We start from the raw sequence: 15,061 nt of genomic DNA, 5'->3' as shown, positions 1-15,061 counted from the left end.
AAATATTTGAAGGGAGGGTGTAAAGAGGATGGAGCCAGAATCTTTCCAGTTGTGCCCAGTGAAGGGATGGGAGGCAATGGGCACAAACGGAAACACAGGTTCCTCCTAACATCACAAAACTTTTTTTTTACCCTGAGAGTGACCGAGCACTTGTACAGGTTGCCTAAAGAGGTGGTGGAATCTCCCTCCTTGGAGATATTCAAAGTCCATCTGGACATGGTCCTGGGCAACCTATTTGAGGTTTGAGCAAGAGGAACTGTACAAGATGATGTCCAGCAGTCGTCTTCTAAGCAGAACAAAGTCTTTTACCCTATTACATATATATTCAGTTTTTTCTACCATCTAAACTGCTAAAATCACTGTTAGTACCCTCTTTTCTTCTTGAACACAGCTCTGGCAGCCTGACAGAAAACCTACTACAAACAAGTATGCATAGTCTACAACCTCACTGCTGACAAGAACAGCAGACAAGGCTGGCAATACTCAGGAGCAGCTAAAGGAACTACAGGAGCGAAGCCTCTCATACAATGTTCCTGCTTTCTTGGTATTTTATCTGGTTTTAGTAGTCCTGAAGACTACTGGTTTTCTATACTGCAACTACTGTTAAATTAATTTCACAAACTAATATACCAATGATATCAAAGCTTTTACATAACCAGATGTCTTTAGCTCTAAAAATGCAAATCCATCAATTCACAGGCAGATTTGGTGACCTTTCCAATAAAAGAAGTTTCCATCTTAGTGGCTAAGTCCTCTCAGCAAATCCTGAAATACTGACAAGTGCTATCGCTCATCTCAGGATCTTGCTCTTTGTCCAAATCATTAGTTTTAATCCAGCTTTCAGGTGGATTTAGTAGTTTTCAGGCAGTCATCCTGAAGACTGCAGTTACCAAATGATAGCCTGAAACCTGCACCATCCTGTAATCTGAAGCATAAAATGCAACCTGTAAATTTGTTGCTGTTGCATAATTTTCCTGTCTTTTTCAGTATCTCATCGATTCCTGAGCAGAAGTAAAACTAAAGGCTATGACCTCAAGAAATGCATTCAAAATTGTGCTTGACAAACCTGATCTCCTTCTACAACAAAGTAACCTGCTCAGTTGACGTGGGGCTAGTGGTGGACACCGTCTGCCTGGATTTCCCCAAGGCTTTCAATACAGTTTCCCACAGCCTCCTCCTAGAGAAACTGATGCATTACAGTCTGGACAAGTGGGCCTTGCGGTGGGTGGGGAACTCACTGATGGGCAACACCCAGAGGGTGGTGGTAAATAGCTCCTTTTCAAACTGGCAACCTGCTACAAGTGCTGTCCCCCAGGGATCAATACTGGGCCCAACACTCTTTAATATCTTTGTAAGTGATCTGGATGATGGGATCAAGTGTAGCCTGATTAAGTTTGCTGATGATACCAAATTGAGTGGGGAAGTGGACACTTCGGAAGGGACAGCCACCCTGCAGGAACACCTCGATAGGCTGGAAGAGTGGGCTAACAAGAACCTTATGAAGTTCAACAATGACAAGTGTAAGGTTTTGCCCCTGGGAAACAATAACCCAGGAGTGCATCACAGCCGCGGATCTACCCGGCTGAGGAGCAGCTCTGTGGAAAGGGACACAGGGGACCTGGTGGACAACAAGCTCAATATGAGTGAGCAGTGTGCTGCTGTGGCCAAGGCGGCCAACAGGATGCTGGGTTGCATCAACAGGGGCATCACCAGCAGAGATAAAGAAGTCATAATCCCACTCTAATCAGCGCTTGTCAGGCCATACCTGGAATATTGCATTCAGTTCTGGTCCCCACTATGCAAAACAGATGTGGACAGGCTGTAGAGGGTCCAGAGAAGGGCCACCAAGATGATCAAAAGACTGGGAAGCCTGCTGTATGAGGAAAGGCTGAGAGAATTGGGTTTGTTCAGCCTTCAGAAAAGGCGGCTTTGGAGAGACCTTTTCACCATGTTCCCATATTGATAGGGTGGCTACAAAGAAGATGGAGGCTCCATTTTTACAAGGAGTCACATGGAAAAGAGGGGTAATGGGTACAAGTTACTCCTGGGAAGATTCTTATTGGACACAAGAGTTAAATTTTTCACGACGAGAACAATCAGCCATTGGAATAATCTCCCCAAGGAAGTGGTATATTCCTCAACATTGGACACTTTTAGGATTCAACTGGACAGGATGCTGGGCCATCTTGTCTAGACCACGCTTTTGCCACAAAAGGTTAGACCAGATGATCCTTGAGGTCCTTTCCAACCTAGTATTCTATGATTCTATGAAAATCATAGATATAGAAATGCAAAATATTTACTGCAACATAAGCTACAATATGTGTTTGCAAAATGTCAGTTCTTCAGCACTGTCTCTTTGTGTATGTACTCTTTTCCCAAGGTAAATGTAGAATAACTGCTTCTCTTTATTAGGCAAGATATTTCATTCTTTCATGCAGTTACAGTACATTGATAACACTTCTCAAGCAACAGGCTGCTTGTGTTTCCAAATGCTCTTTTAGGAGACTACAAATCATAAGATAGGATTCTAACAAATGTATAAGAACTTGAAATCGTGTCTGAAGAAGGTCCTGAGAAGATGATGATGAAATAATTAAAATTTTGAGTTAAAAAAACCCATTTGCTTTAATAAGAACATAAAATTTAAGACTGAAGCAAAACCAAATTGTCTAAGAAGTGTTAACAAAACATTGAACTAACATTGATGTGACACCAAACATCTTATCTCACAGAAATCTGTTTATCTTGGAGCTTAAAGTCATGCAGACTTCAGTAATTTAACTCACTGTGTTTCTTATTAACAAAGGTCTGTACTACACCTCACAGAAGATGCAAAACACAACCAGAGGGGTGACAGTTGAAACTCAGGTACTGTTCTAAGACATAGCTCCTTGCATGAATGCATTTTAGAAGAAATATGCTTGAAAATATTAAAATTAGGAAATCAATGAACAGTATATATGTGAATGTATTCATAATGGAAAGAACCAACAAAAAACATTTGCCTACATTCTATTAAGGGAAAAGACTTAAGACAAAGAATCTTTTAAAGGTATGTATAGACAAATACTTTTGTTTAGGTAAACCATTCACAGGACTTGTAAGCAAAATATGTTTTTTACCATATAAAAAAATTAGGAGGCTTTTACAGTTCTAGATATATATCAAATTAAGCTTCACATCCTATATATATTTTAAATCAGACAATTTGTTACTTCAACTGAGTAATGATGTGCCATGTAATTCTACCAGCATTTTGTATTTTTTTTAAATTAAAAATGCTGTGGCTGGAAAAATAAATACATTTTTGTACAGATAGTGTGGTTAGTGGTAGAAAAGAAGTTTTCTGATCAGTGTGTTCTTTCTACCATCCTTTTGTTTCCAGAACTCATTAGCTAATGCTCTGTTCTGCTGATCTCAATGTTTCCATTAGCAGATGCCTTTTGAATTAAGAAGTCATATATGGCTTTGGAAGTGTTTGATGAGAAATAAGCCTAGTAGGACTGCATGTGCTGTTTCCAAAGAATTAAAATGGTCAAAAGAAAGGGCAACAGAACTAATTAATCTCTAAAAGAAAAATGAAGTCAAAATGAAGTTTTTTTGGTTTATGAATAGTAGGAGCTTTAGGGAGTGCTACTTTGAAAATTACAGACAGACAATGAATCTTGACACTACAAAATAAACTTCAACAGAAAAGATGTACAAACAACACATTTTTCATAAAAACAATGACAGTTTTGCATGCTTTTAACAGTTACATTAATCAAACATACCATTCCATTAAAAACATCAAGCGCTAAGGACTATCATAAATCTTGAAACAAAATCCACTAGTCTCAGCAATTCTTAGTTATGTAGAACTTTAAATATTACTATAGAAGAAATAGACTACAATCATCAAAACCGTTAAGGCAGTAAATTTAAACTTCTGTAAGTACCAATATGTTTATGCACTGGAAAATCATAACCCAAAAATATGCTAAAAAAGTTATTCATAGTCAAACTGTAAGAATGTAATTTCCAAATTGCCTGGCTTTAGTGTGCAATTGTTCAGGATTTGTTTTAAGGCCTAGACAATGAAATGCAAAGTTTCCTTTCCAATTTCTTCTTTAAATTATTGATTGAGATCTGAGTATAGGTAAGGAACGAATATTTTGGAATAGAGGACTATAATTTTAAAAGATTTTGATAAATTGGAGCAGTGGTTTCTAATAAAGCAATGGATGCAAATTACTTGAGTAGGAACAATCAGCTGTGCAAGCACAAGCTGAGGAATGACTTCCTAAAACAGCAGCTCTTAAGAAAGGGATTTGGGCATTATGGATCAATACATACTGTCACTCCTGTAAGAAAAATGAATGCAATAAATGGAATCCCATCACTAAGATGGCAGACTATGTTCTAAGTCTGACAAGGTATCCCTGACAGGCCTCAGCTAGCATCCTGTGCAGAGGTTTGGGCACCACACTTCAAGAGATGTGCACTACTGGAATCCCAAAGACTATTAACACAGAGACTGTCTAGTGTAAAGAAGACTATGAAGAGACATCATAGTAGTCAGCAAACAGAAGGATGGGAAAACATACACTATATTTTATGAAAACTGTCCTGACTGTAAGGATATTGAAGAATTCTAATGATATCTTCCAGACTGGAGGTATTTCAGAACAGGTCAGATGCCTAACCATCAGTTTAATGACAGTTGATTTTGCCTTTGAGCCAGGAAATAGCCTGAATGGCCTCCTCAGATACCTTCTAGATGTTCGTTCTGTGACCCTATAAGCTTCCACTCAGTAATAAACAAATAGAGAATGAGGGAAGCAAACCCAAGTAAGAATAAAACTGTGTGAAAAGTGTCTGACAATAAGAAATAACATAAGAATAAAACAAGTCATAGCAACATTTAAATGGTATCATAGGTAGTTATGGTACAACTGTTAATAAAAAAAACATTAGAAATTGTTGTATATTTGTGAAGGAGCAGGATTACATATTATATAAACTTTCTTGTATACTAGTTACTGTGGCAGATGCTAAATAATATCTATTGGAGAAATACATTTTAAGTAAGAATGCCTGGGCAACTACCTCACAAGAGTCCTCGAAGACTTAAGGGAGGAGGGCTCCAGTGTTCAAATGTGTATTTTTTAATAAATCTTAGACTGTGTGCAGAAACTGAAACAGTGTAATGTAAAGAGGTCATCATTTGAAAATGACAAATAGAATATTCTGGGTTACACTTTGCCTGATATCAATCCCAAATAAACAGAAAAGTTGGCAGAGGCCTAACACATTTCCTGGCTGTGTGAACAGAGAAGCTGTGATTAGCAGCAGGAAAGTCATTTTTGATTCGGAAATTTGTAGTACTACCTAATACTGAGAATAACCTCCACAGAGAAGTTTGCAGATCTAATACTTACGATAATTAGCAATGATCATAAACCCAAGGCTTTTTTTCAAGGAATCAGCATATTAACTATTGGGTTTTTTCCTGAAATATTATCAAAAGATAAACAACATCTCTATGTACAAATTCTCCCATTGTTATAAACTTTCTTGATATAAGAAGAAAATTAAGAGTAATTTGAAGCTAAAATAATATGAAGGCATGTTTAGATTTGTAGTGCTACTGACTTAGAAACTTACTAGTGAAATTCTTCATTGATGTGCACTTTTTTCTGGTTCAATTTTTAACTTATTTGAACTTGTAATTTAGGTTCATGATTCGATTTTATACATTTATACTCTGCCCCATCCCCTCAGTGGTAGTTCATTATTTGATGGGCTCAGCATTAAATAAAACTTCATGATCATTCTGGTAATACAAGAGCCAGCAGACACCTGATGGCAAAACAGCATGTTAAAACACATCAAAGAAATAAATTTTCACAGAATGTATGAGAGGACTGTGTAACACATTAGCACTGGAAGTAATAAAGGTATAAAAGGGGGAGTGTTTAAAAGTGGATTCATGGTAGATACTTCCATTTGTGGCAGTTAATATGGTACAGATACGATGTGGATCTCAAAAAATCTTTATAGACACCCAGCTTCTGGAAACTCATACAGTATATCCACAGAAAAGTCATGCCTTGGCTGCTAAAAGTTTATAATTTTTCCCTAAACACCTGTAACTGACCACTGATGGGAGACAAGACACTGGGCTAGACAGACCTTTGCTCTGATGTGTAATGCTCCTTTTTCACCTTTAACGTTGATGCTCAAGCTGAACTCACTCCAGGCCTTAATGCAAAGGCACCAGCTGGGCATCACATTGAGACAGGGATTCTAACATTTAGCAGAACACAAAGGGTGCCTGCAATACAGAAGTGCCCTACAGATCTGTTTGCCAGTAAAATGCTGAATTCACAGCTTTTCTGAACTAGGAAAAACGTATCCATTGCTGCTAAAATGTAAAACAGACAAGTTGACTACACTTTTACAGTGGAACAAAATTTACTTACATCAGTATTACAGGAGCGATACCGTTTCCTTTCTCCAAGACAGTATTTGCCTCCACCTGAAGGCCTGGAAAAACACATTTTATGTATTAGTATATGTATTAGTACAAACACAAGTTCATGAGATATACTAATGCATTACTAGTATAAATACAAGTCCAAGAGCTATATATTACAGAAATAAAAATAAAATTACATGGAAGTTTTAAGGTGAGATTTTAAAATATTTTATTTAGCAAGAATTGTAGCATTGACTTGAATTGGAACAGATACAAAACAATATGGGGTACTTGAAAATTATCACTTCTATAGTATTCATTCTAGTTTGCATAGATCCCAAGCAATACAGTTTAATTGTATTTTGAACATACTAAAAAGACACTGGTTTTAATTATTTGCTTGCTTTGTAAAACTAGAATGAGAAATGTGTAAACAATCTATGTGATACTTTTTTAAAAAAATCTTGTCATATTATACTTAAATATATAGCAAAATGAAGAAACACTGCCTGCTAAATAATGGAGCCAGCAAAGACTGCTGCTTCTAGTTCAAGAATCTGATTCTGATTTGAATTAAGCAGTATTAAATCTGAGGAAAATCCAGAGTAAGCAGGTTCCATTAGTGTGAATAAGACATTGGGTCCTAAATTCCCAAACTGCTGAAGAACCTTATCTATCTTCCACAGAGGTCAAATAATGAAATAACATTGACTTAAATGGAAGACTAATCAGACATCAGCTCTTTGGCTCATAACTTGAAAGCAGAATGGAAAAACACTCTGTGTTTGTTTTATAAAAAGAAATACAAGAATTTAACAATTAACTAAGAAGAAAATACTACCTTACACATTACAGATATTTAACCAGGCAACATTAACCTTGAACCAAAAGGAGGTTTTTTCCTAACTGCAGACGTATTCCTCCCCAAATGCATTTGCTTGCTGTACTGTTAAACATTTAATCACCTTTCAACACACCAACCCATATATGTGGTGACAGAAGCAGTTAGAAAATCTTAGGAAATTACTCATGCTCCAAACAAACATTTCACTAGCATTTTTACATACTGCTGTGAAAAGAACCACGAATTTAATTTATTATTCTCTCAGTAACATAGTCTGACATGTTATTGATGCGTATGGATAATTTTTGCTTTTGAATCCATTCAGTAAGTAGTCCTATTTGCCAGATTGGATAGTTATTGCTAATGACAGGAGGTGAACAGACCACCTTAAGCAGCAGTAATGTGACATTATGGTGTCTGTCTTGCAGAGCGCAGTGGCTGACATACAGCCTAGCTTGCAAAACGTGGGTGCAAGATACAAAGAATCTAATCATACAGAGAGAAGGTAAGAAAGGAATGAAGCCACAGAATGGATTTTCATGAAGGAAGCACAAAAGCTTAGTGTTTTCAAGAAGAAGTGGTCTTAAAAACTAATAATGGTGATGGAAATAGTGATTATGGGACATGACAAGAACAAAGTACGGAGTAAATAAAACTATCCTTCTGCAAAGACCTATAGCTGTGATGATGTAATCAGAACAGGGCAAGCAACGACAGAAAAAAGCAATGAAGCAGTGAATTCAGCAAAGAACAGCAAAGGAAATAAGTAAGCACTCCTCATCTGAGAAGCACTGATGACAGAGAGAGGAGCACTTACCTGACAGACCTTCTCTGGAACAGTGCTCAGGGCATTGGAAAGCAGACAGATGACAGGACCAGTACAGATACACACAACAGATCAAGCTGTAGTGGAGAAGCTGGCCCCTCTTAAGAGGGAGTAGGTGGACCAATAGCAAGTAGTGGCAAGGAGAGAAGTTGCTGAATTGTTTTAAGAGTCAGAGGGAAGTCACAACGACATGTTGGACATGACTGCATGTAGATGTATTGTATGCAACATAATACCACTAACTATGGTTTATATGTAAGTAACCAGTTGTATGCAAAAGCTTGGAAATACTGTACTCAGTTTTTAATAAGTAACTGGCAATAGTTATTTTATATCCTAGACAAGCACCAGAGGTAATATGTCTTAAGAAAGAAATCTAAGGCATAATTTAAATATATTTTGCATGAACAGCAAATTGCAGAAAGAAAACCATTCTGGTTACTGCTAAATATAAATCCAGCTATCTTTACAGTACGTAAGATACATTAAAAATGTTAAAAGTATGTCTAGTGAACGCCTCCTGTTTAAGTTTTCTGTCTGCTATTTTGAAGACAAATGTTGGCAAACTAACAAAACATTTTTACAGATAACATGTGAAACCACAGTTCTGAATAATTTCCAAATGTGTCTTTTTGTTGGCTCCGGCTTACTTTAGCTACTTACGCTGGACTGTCACAGTGTCTTATAGATGAGGAGACTCCTCCCCCGCAGGTCCTGCTGCACTCTCCCCATATTGACCATGGACCCCAACCCCCATCTATGCTCTGGGGCCAAGTGCCAAAAGGTACGCACTCTCCCTGATAACACCACTGAAAGATTTCACAAAAAAAACATAAAATTAGCTTCCAGGCTGACAGAGTTATCAGGACAGAAAAATATAAGGGTCAGGCAATGACCAATTATAGGCATTAGCATTCTCTGTATAGATAACAAGACTAATATTTTACTTTTTCTAGCCATGTTTAGACATTGGTGAGGGTGTGTGTGATTTGTTAATTGTCTTCACTAAGTCCTGAATTATAGGTCCCTAACACACACCAGAAGTTAAAGCAAGCTTAAAATAAAGATTTTTTTTTTTTCTCTTCATACATCCTCCTTAATGTTTCACATTAAAGGAACTGCAATTTGCTTACATTCTTTTGAACACTAAGATTCATTTCTAAGATTAGTTTAATAAATTAAACACCCTCCACTTAGGATTCATGTAGCGGCTTCATTATGGAAAATGAAAAATTCTCTCCAGTAGTATTTTTAAGGAAGTATTCCCTTACATTTTAAAAAAGAAAATCTGGACAAGGTTACAATGGAAGAAGAATTTGTTGCAGTACTTCATTTATACTAAACCTACAGACATAATAAAAAGTAGTGCCAAAGCATTAGACATGGTACAGAAAATCATGTGCCACTGTTCAGGGCCACTTGTTCAGGGACAGAATGAACACACATACTTCACTCATGCAAACACTTAAACTTTGCAATATTGTTACTTACATCGGACATACAAAATGACAGACAATTCGCACAAATGTCTGTTAAAATAAATTTTTAATTTCCTTAGTCAGAAACCTTTTTTAAGCCATTCAGAAATAATCCTGGAGCCCACAGCTAGATCCACATTCTGGTGTCTACTGGATGACTGAGCATCTGGAGTAGCTCAGTTAGATATCCCTTTCCCAATGTTACAGGTTTAGGTGATGGAGTAGAGCACAGCCTCAGGTCTACTGTGACCCGAATCTGCACATTTCACCTCTAAAAGGTGGGCATCTGCTGTTTAACTTCCTTGAATTCCCGTAACAGACACAGTATTGACCCTTTCAAAAAAAGAAACCTAGACAACTTCTCTGTCCAAAATCATCCATATGAATTTGACAAAAAGCACTGAGACACACACGGAAGAGATGGACAGGTAGACATACCCCTGTCCACCCATAACCACTGTTGGAAGACTCAGTGTTGACTTCATACTGTTAAGTACAGCAAAGCCATGTTTTCTCTTCTCCTGAGTCCTAAGGCTCACCTAAAGCCTCAAGCCCAGCAATGTGGGACACACGTAAACAAGTAAATGCAGCCCTTCACAATGACCTGAATTACTCTAGATTTTTCTGAAAGCTACTGGAAAGATAATTTAACCTTCAGTCATTACTCAGAAAAAAGACTTAAAAGGAGTTTGATATGAACAAGGATTGCAAAGAGTGTTAATTAAAGAAAACGAATAAAAATCTGTATTTTTCCAGTAGAAATTTCATTTTGAAGAAAAGATACTCTAGACTGTCAAACGTGTCAGTCTTAAGTGTGTAGCTCTCAAGAACATACATTAAGCTGATATATTAAATTGTGTAGCTTATCATCAGCAAATGCACCCAGATACAACATAATTTTGCATATGAACACATGGTACCATTTGATCTATTTCCTTATTATATTATTTCCTTGTTATTTCCGCAATAAGTGAAACCTGTAGCATATTTTTCTAGCCGCATTCATTCTTGTTTCTTATCTCAAAGCATTTTTATGCTCCATGACCTCTTTTTTCTCTGTATGTGCTGTACCTGTTTTAAAACACAGCTGTTACAGTCCACCACATTTCTGTTTATAAGCTTCATCCTCTATCAGAGAAACAAAAATCAAGCATTAATGGGTCTACAGAAAAGACAAAGAATACTATTTGAAATCTCAAGTTCAAAATGTATTGACTTTTCTGTCAGGTCTGTCCAGGACAGAGTTTTCCTCATAGCCGCGCATATGGTGCTGCATTTTAGTTTTGTGACCAGTGTGGATAACACACCGATGTTTTAGCTATTCCTGAAGAGTGCTTGCACACCATCAAGGCTTCCTCAGTTTCTCAACCTGCCACCCAAGTGAGTAGGCTGGGTCTGGGCAAGAGGTTGGGAGAAGACACATCAGGGACAAGACACAGCAGGTACAGCTGACCCAAACTGTCCAAAGGGATATCCCATACCCTGTAACATCATACTCCACTCAGGAAAACTGGAGGGGGGGGCGTTTCTAAAGCAGCCACTGCTCCGAAACCGCCTTGGGCAGCAGTCTACTGGTGGGAAGTAGTGAGTGATTGCCTTTGGTCTCTTACTCACATTTTCTTTCCTTCCTTTCACTTACTAAACTATCTAGCTCAGTCCATGAGTTTTTCTCACTTTTGCCCTTCTAATTCTCTCCTCTATCCCGTGTGTGTGTGTGTGTAGTGACCAACTGACTGGGTGGAGGCCAGGCTGCTGTACGGGGTCAACCCACCACACCATTCTTCAGAAAAAAAACCAAAACCAAAGACACAAGGTTTCATGGAGCAGGCATCCATCAGAGGAATGTACCCTTCATATGAAGCTTTTCTTAAATCCAGACTATCACTGAATGTCTGCATAACACATAATACAGTCTGCATAGTGGACTCAGATTTTCAGCTAATAGAGATAATCCATGTGGCACAGAGTTTTGCAATGCCTCTAATGGTACAAATATGATGGAGAATGAAGTATTCATGTGAATTACACGAGGGATTAAAATCTTCTGGTTTTCTTCCCATTATAGTGATAAATTAAGTGATAATGATTTTATTAACTAAAGACAATGATCTCCTTGCAGCATTGTATTAAAGATGCTACACAAGTACATGAACAGTTATCTAATGCTAAAAATTAAAATGCTTCTTAGAGTAAAAATGTATGCTAATAATTGAATTAATTATTAATAAATAATAATTATTAATTACATTTTATATGTATTGCAAACATGTCAAAATGAAAGTTAAGGCATGAAAGACACTTAGAGTTGAAGTTAAATCCAGAACAGAACATGCAAACCATCCTAACTCTATACTATCATGACTACATACAATAGGCAGGTGCATTTTACCTGCTTTGTTTTTCCAAAGCTGTGTAAAATCTCCGTACTCTGTGATTTCCTCTATCATGCAACCATTGTCTTCCACATTTCCATATTCTCCTGTAAAAAATCCTTAAATGCTGGTTTTTCTCCTCTACTGAAGTTAAATCTGAGGACTTACTGCTCACTTCAGTGTATTTTCTTGATTTTCTAGTGAAAATTATCTTTCACCAGAAGCCAGTGATGCACAGAATCTGCGTCACGAGTAATTAAAAATTACTAAAATTGTCGTTATTTCTAATGTGACTACAGAAACATGTTTCCTCCACAAATTACAAAAACCTCATCTACTATAATGAGGTAAGGACTATTGAGTAACCAATATCTGACGAAACAAGCGGATGTGACAGCTTTTTTAAAAGAACAATCCTTCATGAAAGGTTTAAAACAGAAATGCTAATTCTTCTCTAGCACTGAATAAATTAACTTTCAAATAGTTCATCTAGAAAGACAGTGGTGATGCATTTGAACATGTATAAAACATGCAAAAACCTCTGTGAATAATGTAAGCAGTCAGAGATTTTTCTTATAGCGATCATTAACAATAAAATAAAACATGATATTGTGGTACATTTGATATCACTTTTCTATGAATATTAACTGTTTAACAGATCTAAGATTTACAACAGTATGCTTTTAGAAAACTCAAACAGCAAGTACTCTAATATTGAGGAAAATTTATTTCATCCTTTGTAGGGAGGAAAAAAGATTAATTCAGTTTAAATTTGCCATCTCAATTTTAAAAATGTATTTTCAATCACTGCTTCTACAATTATTTTGTAAGAAAACTTGATGTCCAATAATAACTGAAATTTACTTTACCTTAATGTCCAAGAATAACTTAAATCATCACGCAATCTAGCTATTTAAACTGTCCTTTCAGAACACTGTGTTCACTTTTTGCACATCTATCCCTCATCTACATCCCTAGCATGGATCTAAACCATGATGTTAGAAAAGGTTACTTTTTTATTACTTTAAATTCAAAGACAAAATAAACATTCCTATCAGTTTTGTCTTACTGTTTTATACACACCATTTTCTCAGAGTTTTTAGAAAAATCTATCAGTTAGTTTACCTTCACAAACACATCTCTGGGTATACCAGAGAAAAACTTCGTGTATATCTAAAATTATTATTACAAATTAGGAAAAAGTGTACCTTTTTGAACCCAGCCGATATGTAAAACCCTTCACACCAAAGCATGAACATATTAAAGCTTCAATACAGAACAGATGTACAACTGTATGCAGAAAACAGCAGAGTAACTTTTATGGAAAACACTCTAAAACCTTCAGGCGTAGGCAGGCACCTACTGCGGAAAATTTCAACCCACAGAGTTAGAAGTTTGGCAGGTTTATATAAGCAACTGAAAGAAGGTTTTATAATAGAGTGTTAGGCCATTTTAATTGTAGAAATCCCTCACAACTCTGCCAATAAGATATTAATGCACATTGCCTCAAACACCTTTGAGTTCATAGTTACACCAAATTTACACTAGTGTAACTAAAAGCTGAAATTGACCCTCCAAACATGAAGAAGTACTCCAAGCTCTTGTTAGCCCTTTAGAGCAGGGAACGTCATTTACTATTTGGACAGAGCCCCGCAAAACAGGGCGTAATTTGTTTGTGGCCTTTAGGTGTGACTGCAATATAAATGTTGTTGTAGTAGTAGAAGTAATAATAATAATACAGTGTTACAGAATTGTAACCTATTATTTTGTCCTTAGCATGTGGTAAAGAGAACGTCATATTTGGAAAGAGCTCATATTTTCTGTTTTTTTGCTATTTACAGGAACCTTTGAAGCTGCAGTTTACAGATACAATTCTCTGCTGTTAACAGGCATGATGAGTTCACCTTTACTGATTCTCTCATTTCCCTCTAAATCTACTGATGGAACAAGATCCTGACAAGGGGGAAAAGATGTTTTGTAGAGAGCAAACTGATTAAAGCTGCTGGCAAGTGGACACAGCAACAGTGTCTTAAAGCATCTCAACTCATTCATTGTAGTCTCCTGGTTTAAAAAATATAAATTTAAGTAAATTGCTCCTAGTCATTGACAAGGAGTGGTGGCTCCAAAATAAACCCAGACTGTTGATGTAAGAGTAGGGCTTCTAACATCTTCTATTATTCTAATAAAAGGTAACATTTTTCGTAGAACGCGAAGGTGTCTGTATTTTCATTGGCTAACTCTTAAGCTCTCTATTTTTTTAAATGACCCCTTCAATGAATGTATTTAACATGGTTTACCAATATTTCCAAACTCAGCATGGGAAAGCCATCAGAAAAATGCTAGGTCATGGGCCCTGAATGAAGCCGTCAACAAGCATTAATAAACTGTGACAGCTGCCTAAAACCTTTCATTCTTTTTATTTAAACATCAGATTGCAAGTGAAAATGCAGAGTAATCTTTGTTGAAACTAGCCCAGCTAGCATGGCAAAAGTCAGAGTAAGAATAGATCTCAGTAATCATTGTTAGGAAAAAATCCAATCTAGAGCAGTAAATCTGATGGAGAGATACTGCAACTCTCAGACTGATACCTGAAATTGTTTAAAATAATCAGCTCTCTTCACTTTGTACAAACCTACATAAAATACATTAACTTGAAAAAAGGCCCAAGGAATTAACAATTTCCCCAGTACATGTCCTGTAAATTAATAATTAAAATATCTTTCTCTCCTCTTTAAGATCTGTATAGATTTTGCCTTGTGATTGAGAAATTTTCTTTACTATTCTTAATCTAAAACTAAATTTCAGAACTTTTTCTGAAACTACTGATATACAGACATCATTTTAAAAATAAAAATTCACATGTTGAGATGGATACAGTAGCACTAAACTTCCATTGCAACATTGACTTTCTGCACTTTTCTGTTAGGTAGAAAAGTTTAAAGGACCCTCCTGTGCAGTCTAATAAAGCTAAACAGTTATGCAGGTATAACTGAATACTAAAGGAATAATCCAAAGTCAAAACAGAAAGGTCAATGTGAAATACGGGCTTTTAGAAAACCCCTTTATTAAGGCAACATT

The 15,061-nt window shown here is 36.6% G+C and overlaps 1 protein-coding gene across 2 annotated transcripts in view; it reads right to left on the bottom strand.

Moving 5' to 3' along the window:
* Positions 1 to 15,061, bottom strand: part of ADAMTS6 (ADAM metallopeptidase with thrombospondin type 1 motif 6) — a 143,473-nt gene that overhangs the window by 39,674 nt on the left and 88,738 nt on the right. For both annotated transcript variants that reach the window (XM_035902263.1, XM_009646879.2), the window contains exons 12-13: positions 8,797 to 8,942; positions 6,468 to 6,531 (exon numbers count right to left, since the gene is read on the bottom strand). In XM_035902263.1, coding sequence (XP_035758156.1) covers positions 6,468 to 6,531; positions 8,797 to 8,942 — 210 coding nt within the window. The remainder of the gene's footprint in view (positions 1 to 6,467; positions 6,532 to 8,796; positions 8,943 to 15,061) is intronic.

This window comes from Egretta garzetta, unplaced genomic scaffold (genome assembly GCF_000687185.1).
Source record: "Egretta garzetta isolate BGI_Z169 unplaced genomic scaffold, ASM68718v1 scaffold439, whole genome shotgun sequence".
Lineage (NCBI taxonomy): Eukaryota > Metazoa > Chordata > Aves > Pelecaniformes > Ardeidae > Egretta > Egretta garzetta.
Note: the sequence above shows the minus strand (reverse complement) of the source record. Positions and strands in the feature narration are given on the sequence as shown.